The sequence below is a fragment of the Lonchura striata genome, chromosome 3, assembly GCF_050655825.1.
Source record: "Lonchura striata isolate lonStrDom1 chromosome 3, ASM5065582v1, whole genome shotgun sequence".
NCBI classification, from domain to species: Eukaryota; Metazoa; Chordata; class Aves; order Passeriformes; family Estrildidae; genus Lonchura; species Lonchura striata.
The window spans coordinates 71,293,941-71,317,758 of NC_140705.1; the positions used below are offsets into that span (position 1 = coordinate 71,293,941).

The 23,818-nt window shown below is 36.8% G+C and overlaps 1 protein-coding gene across 1 annotated transcript in view; it reads left to right on the forward strand.

The window, feature by feature from the left end:
- The window catches only part of GALNT2 (polypeptide N-acetylgalactosaminyltransferase 2), an 86,207-nt gene that overhangs the window by 44,157 nt on the left and 18,232 nt on the right, over window positions 1-23,818 (forward strand). Inside the window, exons 2-8 of the mRNA XM_021527143.3 lie at window positions 2,295-2,385; window positions 4,215-4,368; window positions 9,360-9,458; window positions 10,030-10,097; window positions 10,977-11,042; window positions 14,143-14,264; window positions 20,898-20,985. Of these exons, the coding sequence (XP_021382818.1) occupies window positions 2,295-2,385; window positions 4,215-4,368; window positions 9,360-9,458; window positions 10,030-10,097; window positions 10,977-11,042; window positions 14,143-14,264; window positions 20,898-20,985 (688 nt within the window). The remainder of the gene's footprint in view (window positions 1-2,294; window positions 2,386-4,214; window positions 4,369-9,359; window positions 9,459-10,029; window positions 10,098-10,976; window positions 11,043-14,142; window positions 14,265-20,897; window positions 20,986-23,818) is intronic.

Here is a 23,818-nt window from a genome sequence, read left to right on the forward strand (position 1 = left end):
ATATCCCTTAATGCCCCATACTCTCCCATCACAATATGTTCTGTAAAGGAGTCATAGGAGGCAAGGTGAGCATCAAGCAATATGCAGTGGCAACTTTCATCCTGGTAGCTTGGCTCACCTCGAAATGTCTGTAGCCTCTACCAAGCAGTTCTCTGAACAGGTCAAATTTATAAGAATTCAAATAGCATTTAACTATAAGGTTTCTGAATCTAACTTTACTTTTGGTAGTTTATGCTTATTTTATAAAAACCAAAACACAACAGCAACAGAATCCAAAGTGGAAGAATTTGATAAATAATTATTCACAATGGCACATGCACCTTACTGAGAAGGATTAATGGGAAAGCAGAATTTTACCCCAAAGATTTAAAGGGAGTGGGACAGTGAGGAAGCACTCAATAGTTTGTTTAGTTACAGGAGAAACTCTTACATTATATTATTACTACTGTTTACCAGGTGTTTTGCATTTATTTTTCAACTTACATGTTTTTTAGACTCATTACAGTCATCTGGAATAGTAAAGATCTTAATTGAAGCAGATACAGTTGATACTTGGATTTCAGTGTTTCTGTAGTGTCTTTAGAATGGTGCACAAAGCCAAATGAGTGAAATACAAGTTTCTCAAAACACACAAAGTATCTGTTTCACTGTGCTGGTGGGATTCAGTGCACAGTGACATATGATTTCCCCCATCAGTATGAGTCATAAACATTTTCTTGAAGTATGTTGTGTGGTTTTAGGAGTGTGTTTTTGTGTTGCTGTGGGTTTTCTGTGTTATTTTTTTGTTGTTGTCCTAAAGCTTTCTCTAAGCAGAGGTATCAATTAATGTCCACAAGGCCCAGTAGCCCAAAGCATGTGCCAACATGATGATATAAGAACCTGTTAAAATTCCTTCTCTCTGGGATCCTTGATTCATGATGCTATGAAAAGCATGCATTAGTAGTACTCAGTTTTTAACTGATTTAGCTGTATTTCTCAGGAAAAAAAAAAAAAAGGCATCTGTATTTAGTTATTAATTTCAGTATTTTAGAAATCTGTTGCCTTTTTTCAACATATTTCTAAATATTAGTGCCAACTTAGCACTTAAGAAACTTAAGCTGAATTTACATTGGAAAGTTCTGAGATGCCTGGGGACAAGCTGAAATGGTATCATTTGTGGTTGAAATGTTCCCCAGCATAACTTAGGCCTGTTCCAACTACTTACTCTTCCATCAAAGATTTCCCAAATGTGGCTTAGGAGCTGGGATAGCAGAGACATTTTCCAGTATGCACTTCATACACCATCACCCTGCTCTGGAGACTCTGTAAGAAATGAGAACTGTTCTGCACTGCTTGGCTTCAGTGCACTCAGTGATTAGTATAGGCATAGTGTTGTATCTTCTTGTATTTTGTAGTAAAGGTCTTGCCTTTCTCAGGATAGTCCCAGTATGGAACTCCTTTGGTGCAGATTTAGAAAAGGAAATGGAATTTCTTTTGGCAAGTGTGCAAGAACAACAGAAGCTGATGGCATTTAAATCAGTTGGCTAAGTGTAGTGTGCAAATTGGCATACAGTCCATGCAGTTGTTAGTTTCTTTTTGTTCTAAAGTTAGCTTCTTCTCCACTTCTTCCAAATGCATAATGGGGTAATTCAAGCTTCTTATTTTGTATTTCTGTGGTAATGAGAATGAAAAAGTGTGGTGGTTGGGGTTTTATTTCTTTCCCTGTTGAAATGAAAATGAGATTTCAGGTTCAGAATAAATGCTGGAAATTGGAGGAGGACGTTGGTGAAACTATTTGCCCCTCACCCATCTAAATCATCAATATCTTTTCAATCACAAATCCAGCACAGTTGCCTGTGAAGCCCAGAATAAATGCCAGTGAAATTAACACATGAAAATATTTTGGAAGTATTTTTCCAATAGTAAGGCTGCCATTATGGATTGCTAGATTACCTGATTTCTCTTTTCAAATAACTTTCTGTTTAGGCTGTTGCTTGTTAGAGCAGGGCTTACTTCAGGTGTTGCTTAACCTTTTTGCCCATGTAGCTCCTTGGAACATAACTGATTGAATAAAGAATTCCATAATCCTAATAAATTTCCTTTTTTTTTCAAAGAAGAATTTTTACATAAATTAATTTCAAAAGTCTGACTCAATTTTTGTTGTGTTTTCCAAGTAATGGATAGAATAATTAATATTTGTCTTAAAATCCTTGCTTTCTTGGACCACTCTATGTTTAAAATCTGGAAAACCTAGTGTACTTAGAAGACACAAAACTAAATTAAGATTATTTTAAAGATTATGTACTTTTTTTCAGGAGGACCCAAATGATATTGACCCCAAAAGGAAAGAAGTGCGTGGCAATGATGTGGAGGACAAGGCACAAAGTATGGAGACACTACCTCCAGGTATTGCAGTAAGATTTGTGATGAAAGATCCCTAGCCATAAAACATTCATCAGTGAAAGCCATAAAACACTGCAGTTGTTCTGATTGTAATAATTCTTTGTATTTTGAAAGTGCTAGGATTATTTTAGCAACATGTACTTCCCTGTTCTTATAGCTTCAGCATCCTTAAATCTTACCTGCTTCACTGCTCCTTTGAGATAAAACAATAGGGAGTGTGGTTCTATGCTAGTGTGTTTGTATTGTCCTTCAGTAGGTTTGAGATACTGTAAAAGCCTCTGGTGAAAAAGTAGTTTATTTCTCTTGGTGGATGATGTTGGCAGGCAGCAGAAAAGCCACCTTGGGACTGTTATTTTGACTGAAGATTCAGCCAAGGTTCATACTTTTTTAGGTTTTTTCCTAGCTTTTGATTTGGCAGATTTTCCTAACTGTCCTGCTGGTGTACTTTATTTTTTTCCTCATGCTTGCTCAGTATTTGTCACATGCTGAAAAATAACAGAGCAATGTGATTTTTATTTTGTTTGAGTGAAATCCTCATGCCTTGAGGATGAGTTAGGAAAATAAAGTGTTAAGGAATCTTCGTTTCATGTGAATGCTTCCATAAACTTCTTTTGATGCTTAACTGTTTCTCATCAATGAGATTTCATATATCGCTACAATTGACATACTAAAGCATACAGAAAAACAAAAATTGAATTTGAATATTTTACACAATTGAAAAAGTTTAACTTGTAACAAGGAACAACTACTGATGAGATAGGATCACAGGCTTTGCTTCACTTCTGTGAATCTTTGTGTTTTACTTATAAATATGTCTTGGCCAGACATCTGAAATACTACGAGTTCTTGCAGAAAGAACTAACCAAGGCAAGCTTTCTTTTAAGCAGCTGGCAGCTTCCATCTCCAGGAACATGTGAAGTATGATTTTTCTTTTTCAGTCATAGGCTCTCCAGGTACAGTATAAGCTCTTTGCTATTGGTGCCTTTTTTCTGTATCCTTTGGCCTACCTTAACTTAGCTTCTGTTTGGAGAAGGGAAACAAGACTGGTTACCTATGTATACCTTTTTGGCAAAGCCTTTACTTTGTATATATATTGAGAAATAAATTGCCAAAAGTTGAAGAGCCTGGCTTATTTAACTTGGTTTCTGCCAGATCTTCTCAGGTTTTTTTTCTGCTTAATAGAAGTGTCTACAAATTTTGTTTCTAGGGTTAGATCAGCCAATTTTGCATCTTCCAGCAGTTCTTGTTTCCCTTTTTTTAAATGTTTATGTATTCTGGACCAAACTTTATACTTTCCCAGTGGCCTTAAGTAGCCTGTTTGAGTATTAAAGGGAGTGGAAAGTGTCACAGGTTGAAAGAAAGAGCTATCAGAAGCTGGAAGGGTTGAAACTAGAAGTAGGATTATGACTTTTTTCATTTCATATGTTGACTAGTAGTCTCTTATGGCCTGATGTAATAGACAGGAGAATTGTTACTGCAAAGTAGTATTAGAGTCTGGAGTCAAAGATCAAAGGTGTCACAGACAGAGCTATGCACCCTTAAATCAGTATTTTGTTTATTTTCAGTTAATATAGGCAAACTTCTGAATCCTTGTGGCAGTGAAGCTTGGTATTCATATTTCTGCAGATTCTTTGCATTGTTTTAAAAATTTGATACTAATTTTAGGATAGTCTAGACAAATTTTATATGCAAAAGTGAGTTTTGATATTACACTGTTAACAGTACTGTTGAAGTTTAATTACTTAATTTTCATCAATTGTGTTTGGATTACTGAATGTTGTTCCTTAAATCATGAATATTGAACTGGATATTTTCCCCTTTTTCTGCTGTAGGAAAAGTTCGGTGGCAAGACTTTGATCAGGATGCCTATGTTGGTGCTACTGTGGTGCGATCCGGCCAGGATCCCTACGCACGGAATAAGTTCAATCAGGTGGAAAGTGACAAACTGCGGATGGACCGAAGCATTCCTGACACTAGGCATGATCAGTAAGTACCAAACTGAGCCATGCTGGCTTGGATTAGCCTTTCTGTATGTATTGCTTTTGAGCTCTGTTTTCTGAAACAGTTCAGCTGTAGAAAGGACAGTTACAGTAACTCCCTGATCCTTGAACAGTGGGTTAAGTTATTCAAACTTATTCCAGTTTTTCTGTTTCCGGGACTTCCATCAGTGTGTATTATATATCCAAACTGGTGCTGCATTTCAATCTTTCTTTATTCCTGTTTATATTGGTTTCTACATTTTTAAGTCTCTTTCACATTGAGGATGATCAAACAGTGGAGCAGGTTGCCCAGAGAGGGTATGAAGTCTCCAGGCTTAGGGATATTCAAAGCCCAGTGCAGAGCCTGCTGTAGCAGGCACTGCTTTGAGGGAATTCAGGCTCAGAGATCTCCAGGGCCACTTTGGATTTCAGTCACTCTGTGATTCTGTTTGTATGTGATGATTGTCAACTCCAAACCTAAAGAAATCAATTTATTCACACCCTGGTAAACATAGGACGGAATTATACTTCAGGCTGCTTGTGCAGTCTCAGGAAACAGTACACTTCACAGTAAGGAAAGATATTGTTTACTACTGGCTAGAGGAGACCTTCATTTTAAAAATGATTTAATAGCTTCCTATGAGTCTTGCTTAAAAAAAGGTTGCTCATTAGGACTTCATAAATTGAAAATAGAAAACCAGGTTTGGTTTTAAAAACTAGGCAATCCAGTCTTGAGACATAAAATCAGCCAACCGTGTGGTTAATTTGCTTAACTAATTCTGAAGTTAGGATGGATGTACATTCACATATTTGTAAGTAGAAGAAGCTGAAAGAGACACCAGAAGAGGAGAGAAAAGGAAGGTTCCTATTTTCTCCCATAAAGCTCTTTAATCACAAATGGTCTAGTGAAGAAGATTTGTATAGAAACTCAGTAGTTTTTGAAATCTCTTCTATAATAGTGTCAGGTTTCTTTATGCAAAGTATTTGTTTCTTTCTGTATAATAGTGTTAGGTTTCTTTATGCAAAGTATTTGTAGATGGAGTAAAGCAAGTAATTTGTTGTTAATTGCATGCCAAAGTAGGAAGAATCTGGTGTTTCACTTGTTGCCAAGAAGGCAGTGAAAAGTACAATGCCAGTGGTGGTGTACTGAGGAGTTTAAAATTACTTCTGAGTTTTCTTCATAGTGTATACTTTTTTTTCCACAAGAAATGTAGTCTAACTTTTTAAGTCAGGTATTCTTTTCCAAGAGATCAAACTCAACTATCAAATTTTGGAAGTTTTTATGATTCAGATATGCTGAATTTGGAATTTTTTAGATACCTAATAACCTTGGGGAGGGAAGGGGACACATCTCTAAAGACAAAGGCTGCCCGATGAGAATAACTTAAATAAGAAAGATGTCCAGAGATAAATTATATTGCAATGGCCATGTTTTCTTTTAACTGTTAATCTTGTTATTATATGCTGACTTGCTTAAGTGTTTCCACTAAACAGAGCTGAAAAAGATCACAGAGAGAAATGTTACTGGGGAAAGGCTATATCTGAGCTAGGATTATTACGTAGTGTGTGCCATGGAGCAGATTTAAGTGCCTATCAGTGGATAGTCATCTTTTAAGACAACAAACTGAAGCAATCATTCTTACAAGCTGTTTGTAATGAGTTCCCTACCATGTTGCATTTAATTTTTATTCTATTTTGGGAAGAACTTTCACTGCAAAAGCTGAAAAAGCTGCATGAAATATTTTCTGAGAAGTGTGCAATGGAAAGAACAAAAGCAATGGCCGTAGGAAGAAGAATATCTGAGCACGAGATGCTTCGAAGCATGTTCGTTTCTAATAAAATTGAAGGCAACTGGGTTTAGATTAAGATCTCTTGTGTAGCTGTTGCAATCTTCTTTAAGGAAAGAAGCCTGGGTGAGGAAATACTTTGTTTCTTCTTAAGTAACTTGTTATTAGTTGTATTGATGCGTCCAAGAGGCTCATTGACTCAAAAATTACATAGCAAAATTTTTTAATTGCTGAAATTTTCTAGACTGTTTAGAAGCAGTTTATCAGGATTCTGCATTAGATAAGTAGATGTGAGTGTAACTATGCATCTTTTAATACTATATTGTTAAGTCTTTTTTTACATCATACAAACTTTTACAAGCAGGAAGACGAAAGTTTTCCTCATGTTTTTTATGAAAGCCTGCCAGCAGTACCACCAGACGCTTCTGGTTCACTTGTTTTAGCTGCTTGCCTTTGTTTTAAACAAAAGGAAGAAGGGAAAAACAGGCAGATACAACATAAGAAAGGAAGTGGAGAGAACTCAGCAGGAACATGGATTCTCACTCCAGCTGATGCTCACAACTACCACTTACAGTGTCTTAAGAAACTGCTGTGTTTCCTTTCGTTTCATGGGAGATTTTGGAGATCCAGAAAGTGACAAGTGTGTGTCACAGTTGTAATAGCAACCTTGTAGAGCTGTCCTTCTGTCAGTGTAAAATACTTTCCCAAGTGGGATGAAGGATTAAATACTTTGTGGTTTTTGTGAACCAGTGTTTCCCATGTATGCTTTGGACTAGTGATTTCTGATCACATCTTCTAATTGAGGTGTTGTGATGATTTTTAGGAATTACGGTCAAGTACTATAGCTGCACTAAGATGTTTTCTTTGTCATTTGGCACCTATTAGAAGCTTTTGACCTCACACTCAAGTTTTATTCTTAAGTAGAGAAGAAACAAACTTTCTTGTATCTTTAGTACCAGTTAAAGTGAATGTTCTCCTTGCACTGGTTAAAATGCATATTTCTGTAAAAAAGTGATTTCAAACAAATCACAGAGGTTTTGGGAAAAATTGTTAATTAAATGAACCAGTCCAAATCTCTAGGGGAACAAATGTACTTTTCATGTTTTAACTGATTTTACTGACCTATGTTAAACATTTAAGATCTTGATTGAAATTTTCAGTTCAAGTTCTATCTTAATTAAATGTATTTTTTTACTCTGCATGTAAAATTGAAGTGCTGTAGCTTGAGGAGACAAAGTTTAATCTTTGTGCCAAAAATAATGACATTGTTTCTTTGGTTTGAATTTTAACTGTGGCCCTGTTGACACAGTATAGTAGGAGGAAGACTGGTACTGAGTCAGTTAAAGCAGGGATTTATGAAGAGCTGAAAACAGTAATACTTGGTGAAACATTCCTCCAGTTTTATTTGGATGTCTAGAAGTCTTATTTCTCCTTCAGAAATACACAGTAGTTTTCTTAAAATTGAGAGGCTTCATTGCCTTGAGTAATTCCCCCTAATATGTGATCTGGCTCAAGTACTCTCTTCTGCAAGAAGATCAATATAAGTTTAATGTGACTTTTTAATTATTCTAATGCAAGTGCTTTGTGCGATAACTGTGTGCACAGTAGTGCTGTCCTCTGTGGGTAATTTGAAAGCTAGCAGGATAAAGAATATCTTCTTTGACACTGCAGACTTTGGAGTTTAATAATTGCACGTCTTTTAGCTGTCTAGATGAATTGCCAGAAGCTCACACTAGAGAAACTGCTCTTTATTTTTCAGGAACACAGGCATTTGAGATTTCTTCGTTCCACGCTGGGCACTAGTGACAAAGCCATCTTGTACGCCCACCACAAAGCCAGAGACAGCCCTGCTAATCTGACACAGCCGTTGCAGGCTTGGCATAGACTCTGTTTTTGTTAAGAGCCAAGTTAGGTCACTGCAGCATGATAATGTTTTGTTTCATGCAGGCAGTAATGTGTGTGACACTATGATTGTGTTGTATCAAAAATACCACAGGTTTTTGGGTTGTCATAGGGTGGGTCGGGGAAGAAGCAGATTACTGCTTGCTCTCTAATTCCAAACTGTTGGAGGTTGCATTGTTTATGGTGCATGTTGCAGATGTTTAATCAGGTGTGGAGTGGGCTTTTTTACAGGCAGAAGCCTAGTTTTAGAAGTGTGGGTGGCAGACTTCTCTTAAAAACTGGTCTGATTAATACTGCAGAGTACAGAAATTTAATTGCTGAAATAAGTACTGAAACAAATCACTGAATTTGCTACAGGTGTATGCTAGTTGGGTTTATTCTTTCTGAAGACAGCTAGCCTGTTAAAACTCTACCCTTAATTAAAGGATATGGAAGAAATGCATCTCTGGTATGTGTCACTGTACAAATGGCAATCAGTATGGTGACTTGTCACATTGTAATGCTTTTGGCATAACCTCAATATATGTTGTTTTCTAGAGCTGTTAGTTTCTAATGCAATGAGCATAGTATATTTTTTAGGTTTATTTTATTAGACTAAACAGCTTAACTGTATGTAGTCCTGAAGGAAGCATTTTGGGATTTACTTATTTTTGCTTATTGTATTAACTTGAATTTTCTAGAAGTGATGAAAAATGAGTTGACATAGATGGAATATTTATTGTCTTTATTGTTTGAAAGGGTATGGTTCTGTGTTTAGTTGGCTTAGCATTGTCACAGCTAGCTCTGTCTTTCAAATTCTGAATGTTATGATCCTTACAAGTTCTGATTAGATTAGAAAACTAGTTTTATCTATGAGCAAGGCCAGGATGTTACAGGAGCTTTAAAAATAAAGGGAGAAGTGGACACATGCCATTCTAAAGAAGAAACATGTGGTAGCCTGTGAACCTGTGCATTTTCATTGAAAATATGTATATTTCCTTGGATGTATTGAATGCTTTTAGTGTAAAAGAAGGGCTCTGGTTTCATACTCAGCTGCACAAAAGACATTTGACATAATGCAATGATGATGGTCTGGTGACTTGTCTGAACCTGCCCATATCTGCCACTGACTTTTTAGTCTTTCGTGTACTAAAACAGCTGCCAAAAGTGTCAAAAGACAGGTTGATTATAATCTCACTTGAAAACAAGCTATTTTCTTCTTAGGCAGCATGTCTATAAGTTTAATAGACAATTACTTTGCAGTGAAGGCCATCTACAAAGCCTGGGATGTAAAAGTTGCATTGAAATGACAAGGTATTTTTTCTTTCAGGTGCCAAAGGAAACAATGGCGGATAGACTTGCCAGCCACTAGTGTGGTGATCACCTTTCATAATGAAGCAAGATCTGCTTTGCTTCGAACTGTTGTCAGGTATGCATGAGAGAGCCTAATTTTTCTTTAAGGCCATTCATTTCTGTCAGCTTGTGATAAGAAAGGCAAGTAACAACCCATTATTGAACTATTCTGAACTATTTGCAGAGGAAGTGGTAAGTTTTAATTTCATGGAGATATTCAGTTGTTACATCCTGAAATAGTGATGTTAAAAAAAATTGCTCACCTTAACTAAAATGCATGAAAGTATGGGACTGATTATCAGATGATGATTGAAGGCTGGCTGTTCCAAGAAAAAGTCAGGGTAGATGGATTCCCAGGTGATGTTTGACTGAAAGATATCTGCAAGAGTTCCATGTTGGACATTGTCTAATGCACTGATTTCTGGGGGCTGGAATAGTGGGGGTGGGCGAGGTAGGGAAGTGAGGAAGAAGGAACACACAAAATTATACATGTGCCTCTTCGTGCTTTTTGTAAGAACAGGCCAACAGCTGTTATTGAAAGTAACAATCTGGGCTAGGTTCTACTGCAACTTAACTAAGTAACTGCTTTTCTGACATTATGGAAAATTAACACTGCTGGAATGCTTTTTTGTTTTGATCTCTTTCAGTGTCCTTAAAAAAAGTCCATCACATCTTATTAAGGAAATCATACTAGTGGATGACTACAGTAATGATCGTAAGTACTTTTACAGGATCCTACCGTACTGTGCTTATTCTGGTAAGATTTCCTGATGCTGATAGGTGACTCAGTTGAGAATAGAACACACGGAAAGGAGTTTGTAGAGGCTCTGCCAAAACCAGTTCTTAACTCTTTCATATCTGTCATTGTGGAAATGTGAAGTCTCTATAAATATTTCCAGTGTATCTTGTCCTTCATCTAACAGGAAATAATAAGAGTGTATCTTTAAAAAGAGCCTTTTCATATTACATTATCTTAAGTAAAAATAAAATCCATGGTGCTTGCAACAAATGTTTTTGTAGTGTCATTTTAAATGAATGCCTGTCTCCGTCAGTCTCTCAGAAAAAATATTACTGGATCTAAAATAAGTCAATGTCTTGTAGTTACTAGTGTATCATGATAGAAGTTTAAACAATGGAAGTGGACCTCAGAGTAATATTTCTTAGAAGAAGCTAATGTATATATTTGCATTAATACTTTTACTAATACTAGCTTAGGTCATTGGTTAGAAAGTGAGCTTTCTTATAGGCAAAGCAGTTTATTTAATCTTATGGAAGTTTTTTCTCTCTATGCAATGTAGAAACTGTCTAAAGTAAGCAAAGAGAAAATAGTTAAATAAAACTATTTCAAGACCATAAAATTAAGCTAGCTTTAAGTAACATGGTGAAGGTAGTGATTTCTTAGCCTGGTGACTTTTCTTTATTTCTGATGAGTAACTAATTATGACCACAAACATTTTCACCTACAAAGCTTTTGCTTTCTTTGAAGATGGCCTCTCTTCTGGTATACAGTGTTGGATGCAAAACTGGTTCTCATCACTTGACTTTTTTTCTTTATTTTTTAAATTCTTAAACTTATTATTGTTTTGTTTTAAAGCTGATGATGGGGCTCTCTTGGGAAAAATTGAAAAGGTACGGGTTCTTCGAAATGATCGGCGAGAAGGTAGGCTTAATTTTAAGGAACTAAGATACAAATTCCACTATGCTGCCTTATCTGTTAGTTTTCATCAAGTCTTTTAAAGGAACATTCTGCTTTACTTTCCTTATTGGAAGAGAGATCTTCACTTTATAAATTTACTAATAGAAGGAATAAAAAAATGTAATTGTGTAGTAAAAAGAGTAATTGTGATTGTTTCCATATTGTTCTGTGTACAATTGCCCATTGTTGGCTTTTACAGTGTGAGCTTCTTTCAGGGATTGCATTTAATCTTCAACCTTTCCTTTCTCTTCCTGCACTGAATCCTTAGTTAAGCTGCTTCCATAGTACACAAGGTCTCACTGTAAAATGTATGAAATGAAGCAGTTTAAAAATGGTCCTCTTTTTTTGCTGGTTCCCTTATTCGATATCATTTTATGGATTTAGTTGATGGACAGCAGGACAAACAATTTGCTTTGACTTGAGGGTTTGAGCAGCCAGGAGGGCTGAGACCAAATATGCTGGTTTTTCTGAAGCCAACATGCCCTGTAACAAATCTGTCTTACATATGTGTTTTATTCTACGTTGCTGTGTAAATTGTGGTCTCACATCACTGAGCCCTTCAGTCAGCAGTTTGCTGACAGTGGAGTTTAAAGTATTAGATACAGGCAACTGTTATTCTACAGCTGTTTGAAATAATAACTGAGATTTGACAGCTGAAATAGCTGACTGAATTAGTACATATGTGCTTGTTAATTTTTATAAGCTGTATCTTCTAGACTGCTGGCCTGGCCTGGGGAAGAGCTGGAATCATTAGATTGTCAGGAACTGGAAACGACATGCACAAAACATGTGTTGCCCCATAGTTAAAGTTAGTGCAATAACTGATGGGTTCTTAGTGTTTAAATATTCTGTTTGGAATATACTTGTGAACAAAGGCTTATTAGGAAAGCAGGGTTTTTATGACTTGCCATGGTTGCCAGGTTCTGAGTATGTTAATGTCATTTTTCAGTGTATCACTTGAATATGGAGATAGCAGTAGAGGGAAAAACCAGAATGAATTAACATATTTTTCATGTTTGCTTCTTTTAGTAATTTTAAATATTAATTTGCAATGCATATGCAGATACATGCTTAGGAATGTACATCAGTATCTTCGAAAATTAAATATAATTTGACAAATCTATTATATCAGAAGAGAACAATTGTTTGCAGATAGAAGACAGAGTATTAGTTTGTATCTTTGTGAGATTAAGATTAAATATTACACATACAAATTAAAATGCAAGAGAATTGGTGAAATTAACCAATGTGTAGGGTGCTTGTTCATACTAAGTAGTATGAACAATAGAGGAAAGCAAGGTGTTTTAAAGCAAAAGTTGAAGAGATGGTGTCAGTGAAGAGGACACTAACTGCCTTTCTTTCAGAAATAAATATTAGTAGCTATTAGTCTCATCTCTAGTACCAGAGTTTGTTATGGGAACAGATGTGTTTGAGGGTGTGGTAGTCCACAGAATAAATGTTCAGTGGAACCTTTTCAGCTCTATTTGTCGTAAGCCTGAATTTGATTGTGGAGGACTCAATGACCAAAGCGCTCACATACATTTTTTTTTAACTCTGAAATTAGAAACACTATTGTATGTTTTCTATAGAATTGGAGTAAGACAGTAAGCTCTTCAACAATATTATTTAGAAATAATAAGCTCTGGGGGGAGGAATTTGAGAAGTTAAAAAAAGAAAGTATAGCAATAGTGCTTGAGGAATGGTTTGATGTGGAAAAAACTGAACAGAATGGATTCAAAGGCTGAAATTAAGACACCAGCACTAAGTCAGTGAGGTACAGTTAGATGACAGTGTGCCACAGATAAAATGTAAAATGTTGGAGAGCCATTGCACAACATGTATCTGGAATTGTGCTCACACTTGAAATAAGAGATAGGAAAAGGAGCTTGATGGGGCTGTTATTGAATGTTGGTTGGAGCAAAAACGCTTTTCCTCTTAAGCAACTTGTATTCTGTTGGCACAGTCATGTTTTGCATATTTATTTTGTAAAAGGAGGAGTACAGTATTTCAGTTGGAGGAGGGGAAATGCCCAAACAAACCAGAACACATTTAGTGGGAAACAATCAAGAAAGAAAAAAACAAAGCTAGACTTGGCTTTGGTCTTGCATGACAAAAAGAAATCAATGAATTTTTGAACAGTCGTAGAAAAAAGTATGGAGAAAATTTGCAAAGGAATGGGAAGAAGCTTGCTATGTGTTTACATATAGCAAGGAACTAAGGGTTGTTGAGGTCATCCAGTGAATAAATAGTAAAAGAAAAGGAAGGAAAGGAACAGGGTAAATCAGTGAGGGTATCTATGTAATCAAGACGAAGAGAAGAGAAGAGAAGAGAAGAGAAGAGAAGAGAAGAGAAGAGAAGAGAAGAGAAGAGAAGAGAAGAGAAGAGAAGAGAAGAGAAGAGAAGAGAAGAGAAGAGAAGAGAAGAGAAGAGAAGAACCTTTTGGTTTTGTCAGAAGTTTCATCCTAAAGATATCTGTTCAGAACAGACAAACCCCAAACAAACAGCAAAACAAGAGAATGGCTGTAGTCACAGAGGAAAGAGAAGTGGGTTGGGGTAAGGCTCTCAGATGGGAATTAATGAAGCATGGTTATTTCTTGAAGTTCATAGAAGAGTGTACAGACTCTGGTAGGTACTAAGATGGGGGGATGGCAAAAAGGTGGGGAGGGTAAGTTAATTAACGATGGTGCTTTCCTTAGTTGTATAGTAAAACTTCAGGAGACATGTTTTCAGGTCCAATTTTAACTAAGATTTATTGGTGTCAACCACTTAGAGTAATGCAGACTCATCTGTATTTGTGTATCACTTGTTTTGAAAAAGGCACTTTGCTTCTTCTGCTTAAATTGGATGGAAACCTGTAGAGTCAGTAGGTTGGGCGCTTGCCGGCTGTTTGGTGTGAAGTCGTTTCACTGAATTCTTAACAAGTGTCTGATTTGGATAATGGAGCATGTATATTTGCTCTGTCCGAGTAATTTAACTAATTACTAACTTAGAATGCAGTAGTTTCTCGCTACTGTTGATTGTTTTCCCCAGGAAGTACTCAAAACAGTTTATCTTTACTTCTCAGGCCTCATGCGCTCCCGTGTCAGAGGGGCAGATGCAGCACAAGCCAAAGTGTTGACCTTCCTGGATAGTCACTGTGAGTGCAATGAACACTGGCTGGAACCGCTTTTGGAAAGAGTAGCTGAGGTTAGTAAAGAGTTGTAAAGTAATTTCCTGAAGAAGCAGCTTTTAAATTTTAAAGCCATCTGGTTTATACTAGATTAATTTTATTCATTTTCCTAAGGAAGCTTTTTCCCTGATTTAAGATGATGGAGATGATTGGAGTGTTCTCTGATTAAAACATATTTTTGTTCATTTAATCTGTGAACACAGGAACATAAAATGTGAGTATTTATTATCTTTGCAAGTAATTCAAATATGTGCTTCCTTAGTTCTTTGGGGATGCCTCAGTAAGCTGAAAATCTTTAGAGCAGAGTATGATTCTCCTCTACCAGTATCATCTTGATGTGATTGAGTTTATCTGAATCTTTATACCTCATTAAGATTCAGTGTGATAATAGGAGAGCAGATGACTTGTGAAACCAAAATTCTCATGGAAACTAGCAGGAACTAGAGGCTCTCAGCATCTATGAAAATGATGCTTAGTCTCTGTCCTGGAAAAGCAATTGAGAAGATTGAGAGTGAAACTATACTGTTTTCTCCAGGGGTTGGTTATACTTCTTAACTTGCTCTGGAAGAACTCGGTTGAAGTGGAAATTAAATGAAGTGTGATTCCAGAAAAGCACTGAGAAACACTCAAGACAACAGGGTTTTTATTCTTTCTTAATTGCATTCCCTTTCTGGAAAGCTAGTCTTCCAGGAAAGGTTTGGTTCCAAAATGCTTCTGATCAAAATGGTTTTGCTAAGGTACTCTGGTTAATGTCCAGTTCTTCACTTATCTGCCTTATGCTTTCCTTTGCATTCCCCAAAAAGGGGGAGAGAGGAGGAAGTAAACCCCGTACACTCAGCATGCCAATGAAGAAGCTATCAATTGATGACTGATTTTCTTTATTCCGTTTGGCTCTATGGTGCATTTAGAATCATAAAATCATATAGGTTGGAAATGACATTTAAGATCATTGAGTCCAGCTGTTACCCAAGCCCATTATTGAATCATGTCCCTGAAGTGCCACATCTACACATCTCTTAAATAAATATCTCCAGGGACTGTGACCACTCCACTTCCCTGCATAGTCTGTTCCCATGCGTGACCACTCTTTCAGTGAATAAATTTTTCCTAATACCCAATGCAAATCTCTGTGATGTAACTTGAGGCTACTTCCTCTTCCCTATGCTAAGAAGAGACTGATCCCCACCTTGCTGCAACCTTTTGTGAGGTAATTGTACAGACTCATAAACTCTCCCCTGAGCCTCCTCTCTCCAGGCTAAACACTCTCAGCTCCTCCTCAGAAGGCTTGTGTTCCAGCCCCTTCATAGCTCCCCATTACTCTTCTTTGGACACATGCCAGCACCTCTACATCTTGGAGTGAGGAGCCCAGAATGGGATGCAAGATTCGGGGTGTGGCCAGCAGTGCCAAATACAAAGGGATGATCACTTCCCTGGTCCTGATGGCCACACTGTTGCTGATCCAGGCCAGGATGCAATTGACCTTGGCCTCCTGGGCACATGCTGGGTCACATTCAGCTGATGTCAATCAGCATCCCCAGTCCATGGTATTGCATGAAATTGTGACCCGAGTGCAGAACATGGCACTTTGCCTTGTTGAACCTCATAAAATTGGCCATAACCTGTTATATTTACTGGGTGTTCCAGAAATGCTGCAAGTTGCCCAGGACACATCAGCAGTTGAAATCCTGTTTTGGAGTAGAAATAAGTAATCAGCTCAAACCTAGACACTGTTAAAGTACCTAGAGCCTACAAAGCCCTTGAGCACGGGTACCATAGCACTTCCTTATATTTTATTTACCCATTTAAAGTGTTGCAGCTTCAGAAGGGTTGGGGAAATTTCTCTGTAATTATTAACTAGGAAAATAAACTTGAAAGCATAAAATATATCTCTAAAAGAAGTGGAGAATGCTTGCAGCTAAAGCACTAATGAATTCTAGGACATGGGAACTGTTTTCAGGCCTTTTGTGTAAACAATTTGAAGCATCTATTTATTCAAGAAATAAGAAGTGAAGTGGTCATTTTGGTCAGTAAAACCCTACATTTGGTAAGACAGTTACTTGGTAATTTTCCCATTTCTCTTCTGCATGACTCTTTGCTGGGCATACTCATTTATCTTTCTGAAACTGATATGGAATTTGAAAAAGTGTTACCCTTTTCATTGTAACAGAATGTAGAACCTCTTATTAAATTGCTGGCACTTTTGTGAAGATACATCATTGCATGGAGTGTATTAAGTTGGAGAAGCTGGTGCATATTTTGCTTTTTGCAGCAGCTACATTTTAGTGGCATGTGAATTATTAGATCCTTCAAAACTCGCTGCTTCCAATTGTCACCATAGTACACACTAATTGTGTGCCACTGAATAGTTTTCAGCTGTATGAATATATGTTTCTATTCTTAAGATTGATGTACTGTTAAATAAATAATGAATATAGAATTCCATTTAACTCTCATCTGCAAAGATTCCCAGCCAACAGCTATGGGTATTGAAAAAGCAGCTTTTAAGTTTTCTGGTTGTCCAAATAATTAAGGCCAGGTTAGTGTTTATATATTGTATATGATAGCTTTTTGTTATTCTAAATGGATTAATTCAGCTCACAGGGCAGACAGTATATGTTAGTTAATGTTAATTGGCAGCATTTTTTGATAGTCTCAGTGACAAGAAGCTGAATAGACATGAACTCTTTTCTGCGCTGGCCTCACTGGTAACTTTTTTCAGGTCTGGGCTCCTGTTCATGAATACTGTGTTTTCTGATGGGCAGCAGCATCTATTATATATCTGGTGGAAAGTGTGTTTTGTTCTTTTTTCTTTTCTTTTTGTTCCAGAATTGCCCACTTGGTATTTATGTCTCTTGGATTTTTAGGAGATTAGTTTTGTGTGTTACAATATAAGAATTTACAGCTTCCAAGAAATGGTCTGAATCAAGTCAGTTCTGCAGTACTCTATCCGATGGGCTATAGCCACTTTAGAAAGCTCTGCCTCTGACACCTGAGATACCCAGCTTTGCTCCTGAACTGAAGCATGATCCATCCCATGGTTTTCTTCTATAAGATGGTTTCCTGGTTAGGATATCTTCCTTTTTTCAGGAGCCATGTTTGCTTAGCATTTCTGGAGGGGGTCTGATTCTTCTAGGGGCTTTCCTACAGCAATTTGATCAAAAGCTCAATGCAGAAGCAACCTACACACAAGGTGACTGCTTTAGAGTTCAGAATGTGTATAGATACTCATGTAACCTAGAGCTGGTTACATGAGTATATATACACTCCTATAGATACTAGAGCTGGTTAGCTTTTGCTCCTTCCTGGAGAGTGGTTTTCTGCTTGATTCTTAAGGCTACCTTTCATGCCCTCTAGACTTGTTTTGTGTGTGAATGTGATTAAATGAGAGAGTGGAGGTTAACCCTTTGATTCCTCAAAAATGTCAGCATAGTAATAAGTACACACAGTCCTGAAAGCATCTATAACTACAAGCAATTTTATAGGCATTCGTCTGCTTGGCTTTTTCCTTTTCAAATTTCTTAACACTTTGACATTCTGTTCTTAGAATTCAGCAATTGTATGAGAAAAATAAATTGAAAGATTCTGGTGCAGAACTGAACTAATCTGTTTTCATAGTGTTGCAGTGAATTCTCTATCACATTTAGGAAGGTACTTTTTTTAGGAAGGATGATCTTAAAAGGAAGAAATAACTAAGATTAAGTGAGATTTGCTTTTCCATGTCTGTCTCAATTTTTTTTTTTTTTTTACTTTGAGTCCACTTTTAACTGACACAATGCTAAAAGGAAAATATTTATATTTTCTCCTAAGAGAGTGTTGTGAAATTGAATCTTTGAAGTATCTTGAGACTTTAGAAGGGGGGAGCAATGAACACAGAATCTCGAGGATAATTTTTCATTGTTTATGAGAACAATATATAAAGTCTAACTCTCTAGAGTATTCATAACTTCCTTATAAGTTGTCAAGATTGTGGTTTGCTACAAATTTTCAGGTGCTAGAGACTTGCAGTGTTTGCAGGCTATTTCTTTTCATTATCTTCACCAAGAAATACATGGCTTTCCAGTGGTGCCTTCCATTAGAAGGCAAAAGATTTTCTACATTAAATTATTCTAAAGCAAGGTACTTATTTATCCATGGTGTGATTAAAGGGACCAGCTGCTTCTTAGTCTTTTAAATGAGTGAACTCTGTAATTTGGAGTCCCACAAGCTCTCTTTCAGCAGTCTGTGCATTAACAACTTTCTAATGCTCTGCAAAGCATCACCTCAAGAATGTACAAAGCCTTTTTCTGCTTTGCTGTTGAGCAAATCCTGTAATTTCAAGTCACAGAAGGGCAGCACATTTCCAAGCCAACAGTGTGAGGGTTATATATCGGACTGATTGCCTTTTGCCTGGGTATTTGGCTGTCAGAGAAACAACTGGAAGTTGTGTAAATATTTTAGTTTTAGTAAGTAGTGTTAGTGTGGTGTTGCACTGATATTGATAGAAATAATCAGACCAGCAGTAAAAGGCCAGATGTATAGAGACAACATGCTACCTGCTTATGCAGCTTGGTGGAGATAAACTGAAGCCTACATGAAGCTCTGCCTAATGTGCCTGATAACTTGGGCAGCTTTTATTACTAGGTTCAACCTGGCTAAGTAGAGCCATTTGAAAAAAACAGATCTTCTTCAAAAATACTTTTAGAGAGGGGCATGGATGTATAAGCTGTCTCCATTTCAGCTAAGGAATAAATGAGAAAGAAAGGAAGGCTGTTTTCATTTTTGTATTTTATGCTCATAGGTATACTGTGAATAACTGGACAGGTCTACCTTTGGTCTCATCAGTCGTTATTTAAGGGAGTTTCCTAATTCTATAACTATATATAGAATGCCTAAAATAAGGGCATGGGTACATCTAAAGCATTTCAGTGATGTAGGAAGGTGTACACACACACAGGACTTTGCAGTGAAGGTGCAGTAAATTGTAACTGCCTCCCAAGTACTACACAGTTAGCAAAACTGTGCCTTGCTTGCTGTTGCAAACATGGGCTTGAGGCTATCACTAGCAGAAACAGGAGCTAAAGATGTGATTGAAGGGAGAATATGGCAGGTTTGCCTTTGTTTTGTTTATATTTCTAGTTTGCTTTAGACCAAACAAATGAATTCTTAGTAGGACACCAGATTAGGTGTTATATTACATTTCTCATAAAAGCAGATTTTTGGCCTGCGTGGCATAGCTGCAGTGATAATAAAGGAAATGGGAAAAGCAGTGTGTCTTCAGCTTTTCACTTAGTCTTCAGCTTGAATTCTCTTGGGTTTGCTTGAATTCTCCTTTTGGATGATACAGAAATTCATGACCTTTTGCTCACTCAGGCAGAATGACGTAGTAGATGCCATTTATGTAATTAGGGCTTATTTAAAATCAGCAGAGATTGAATAGTTAAGATTCAATAAAAAGAAAATGGGTGTTAAAGGTTCTTATTGGACCAAGCAAAGCATTTGTCTAAGCTGCTTTTAAGTCTCTTCTTATGACCTCAAGCTATTTTCATACTAATTTGGTTCCAATCTGTTCTGTATAATAGGTTAGTAAGGGGGATACATTGCTTGAACCACTGTTTAGAATATATGTGGTGTTGTTTCAAGACATACTTATAAAATAAATTCCTAAAATTCAGATGTTTAGGCTGTATTTCTTTTAACCATGAGAACAGTTTCTCTAGAATGGGAGTTACCAAAATATCTCCTGTTTGTTCAAAACATTTTTTTTTAATATTCACAGATTTGATGATATGTTGTTCTGAAGTTATCTGTTCTCCGAATGATATTAAATTGTGCAGCTCCAAACTTTTATTTTGAATTCAAGCAATCAGTCATGGAGACAGACTGGCTTAACCATCATACTTCATTTCTAACAGTAGATGAGTCTTATTTTAGAACACTGAGGTCTTGTGATTCTGCTGGATAATGCATGTAGAGTTGTTGGAAAGATTTTTGTTCTTAAACTATTTTGGCAAAAACATCAACTAAAATAATTAACATTGCTCAGAATAGTATACGAGACCATGGTTGGATAGAGGACTGTATTTATCTGTACCACTGGTATCTTAACTGCTGGAGATTAATAGTATCCATGAGGTGTTTTTTAGGTTCTCTTTCTTATCTGAGTATCAGTAATTGAAGTGTGATTCTTCTGGTGTGAAATGGATTGGCATTAACCTAAGACCTTTCTGATTGCAGAAGAGCCTAAGTGTCCTTTAAAGGTTGCAATAAGAAGGCTGTAGTCCACTGCATGGCTGGAGACTTGCTGTGAAAAATATGAATTGTCTGGATGCTTTTCTTTGCATTGGGTTTAAAAGTAAGCATGGAAGGGCTGTTTGCTTGACTGCCTTTAGAACCACAAGTTTGCTGCCCTCTTCAAGAGCAAGTCAGACGACAGGGGTTACTGAATGAAAGTAGTCTAGAATAGAAAGAGGATTTCCAGTCATATCCTAAGGTTTCTGCTCTCTGAAATAGTGCAGAGCAGTGCTATTCACAACACGGGCTCTTTGGATGTAGGGGGAGAGCTGGGGAGACATGCTAATGAAATCCTGCTGAACTGTTCAACATCACATCCTGCCTGAACCTTTATATATTGATTTCATTATTTCAATATTACTTTCTAACGTTTATTTTAGGACAAGACCAGAGTTGTGTCTCCTATTATTGATGTAATTAATATGGACAACTTCCAGTACGTGGGGGCGTCAGCTGATTTAAAAGGCGGTATGTACCTGTACTGGAATTCAGACTTTAAAAAACCCATCAAGAATCAAAGCTCATAATCACTGCAGTTGTGGAATGGGCAATTAACATACTGTTCTTCCTTTTCCTAGATAGTTTCAAGTTCCATACGTCACTTGCTTCTTGGCTTGGGTTTTAATTGCCCTTATTGTTCTCTGCTTTAAAAGTTCGTCTTTATTATACTAATTCTTATGAGTTTATGCTGCCTTTTACCAATATGCAAGACTTGCTCCAAGGTTTTAGGGTTGTGTAAATATGTCAGAAAAAGCTAATAGCTAGAGCTTATGGTTCTCTTTTTAGATAACACAGGCTTTAATTGCTCACTAGTTTAGAAGTCCATCAACAATGCAGTGTCTATGAGTTTTTTTTCAAGATGCTGGTTTCCTTAAAAAAAATAAACTCTTCTGAATAAGCAGAAGGCTTTGGAATGTGTTTAAAAAAATTTAGTGTTTGTTAGCCATGATCTGTAATTGTGAAAACACATGTGGCTGTGAACATTAGTAGTGCTTATAACTTTGCAATTAAAAATATCCCCTGTTAAACTGAGAAGTACTACAGTTTCAATATGTCTGGGAAGTGTATAGTATTGACAGCAAATAGCAAAAAAAAGACTTTTAAAGCCCTAAATAAGAATAAATTAAAAAATTCTTATTCTCAGTTATTCTCAGGGGGAAAATACATGCTAAACTCTTTACTTATTACAGATTTTTACAACTTTTTTCAGTGCTAACAAGACTCTAATATTTAAAATAGATATTCTCTACCCACTTATCCCCTTTTTTAAAGTATTATTTGCAAATAATTGTTCCCAAAACCCTGGAAACCGAACTGGCTGCATAAAAGATGTAAAATGAGCCACAATATAGAAATTAGAGTGCTGTTCTCACAGTGTCCTGTCTTTTTCTGAATGGATTTCCTGGAGTGAGGAAGGAAAAAGTAGTTTCCAATCTATTCTTTTAGATTCTAGTCTCTGACTGGTCACCTAGGTTGTTGCAGTGAACTAAAATAAAAACAATATTTGCATAATGTTGCATATGCTACAAGTTCACCAGCAACCTGGAGGTGAGAGATTTTATATCCTTTTAATTAATGTTTTGAAATGACACCTATGGTGCATATATTCACAGTGTGCTAATGTATAGTTCTGCGCTATTGTGTGTGCCAGCATTATTAAACCTTAAGGCCTTTACCCAATCTATTCATTAAATACTAACTGCAGAAATCCTGATACCATTATATGGTTTTTATTTTTGTCTGCAGGAGGAGGAGGAATACTTTCTTTGAAGCCTTAGATTGGTTGCTGCTGGGTTCATGCTAAATTCTTCCCAAGTGAAGTGGGAGAGGATTGAGTCTCACTACTGCCCTTCATGCTTTTTTGAATCTGTTTCCTAATTCATTCATTTATCTATTACTTTTTAGTACTCATTTTTTCCTTTTGTACACAATGAGAAATTGAGGTTTTTCAATTTTTTTAAGGTGCACAAATCCTGCATGCTTCTGATTGAGGACTGAGAAACTGTCTTTTTTTTAGCTTTAATAGAAATTTACAGATATTAATGTGCCAAGCTATTTGAGCGTTAGTTAAAATATAAATAATATATTTCTTGTCAGTTCCCAAAGGCAGACTGCCATGTTAGAGGCAATAAAGCATTTGGCACCACAGGACACTTTCACTGGGGCCAAGTCTAAACATGGAAAGCGAGCTATGCTTTCAACTTTAGGTACAGTGTCTGTGTGGCTGAAGCATGGAGAGTTGAAACAGCTGGCACAGCATTTGTGCCTGGTCTGTCTTGAAATAACTTAATTGCCCAAGACAAGCAACTTTGCAAATGGTACACCCTTTTTTCCTAAGTGGATGAGTCTAAAGTAATTCTCAAGTCTGGCCAAAACTAAATCTATGCATTTAATGTTACAGGTTCTTTATTTGGTTATGTTGGTTTTTTTTTTGTTTTGTTGTTGGTTTGGGTTTTTTTTGTTGTTGTTGTTTTTTGTTGTTGTTGTTTTTTTAAGGGAGGGTTTCCAAAACTGTTTATGCCACCCTGAGAAACGCCACAATTACTGGAACAAGCTGTAGTTAACTGAGAGCTAATAATTTAGAGCATGCCTGTGATGCAGTTTATACCGGATAGAGTTTCATACTGGAAATGCTCTGTGTTTAAAAATACTCCTTTTAACAGAGTTACTGATGCTATCTCATTGAGTGCAGATTTTTCCCAGAGTCTGTGAAAATGGAGACGGAAAACCAGTTTTGAATAGGTAGAGACTTTATACACTTGTTCAGTTTGTGAGAGTGCTGTGTTCCGAAAGAGACCCCTTGTGTTCACTGGAGTACACAGTAACTGTCTCTCTCGCGCTGCTGCTGCTGGAGAACAGTGCGTTTTTCAACTTCTCCCAGATGCATGTAATTTTGCTGGCTATCTAGGATGAAATGTGGCTTTTTAACTGCTTGGAATTATTGGAACTCATTTTACTCTTCATGCTGGAGGCTTTGCAGTACTGTGGGTTGTAGCCATTTTTCAGTTTTGCTACTTGGAGTTTTAGAGTAGTTTGACAGTCTTTCATTTTTACAGTGCAGTGCTTCATGAAATACTCTAACATGGAGAGAAGGATCTGCCATACATGCTGTAAAGACTGTTCAGGGTAATTTCTGTATTGTGTGTGATTTGTATCTCGTGAGTTAAAGTGAAAACTGCAGAGTTTTTAACTTCCTACATCAGTCATTGCTATGTACCTTTATGGTTGCAGACAGGCAGTTTGTAGGGCTGTAATTGTTGTCTGTTTACATTACCTTTTTTCTCCACTTCTCTACAAAGTA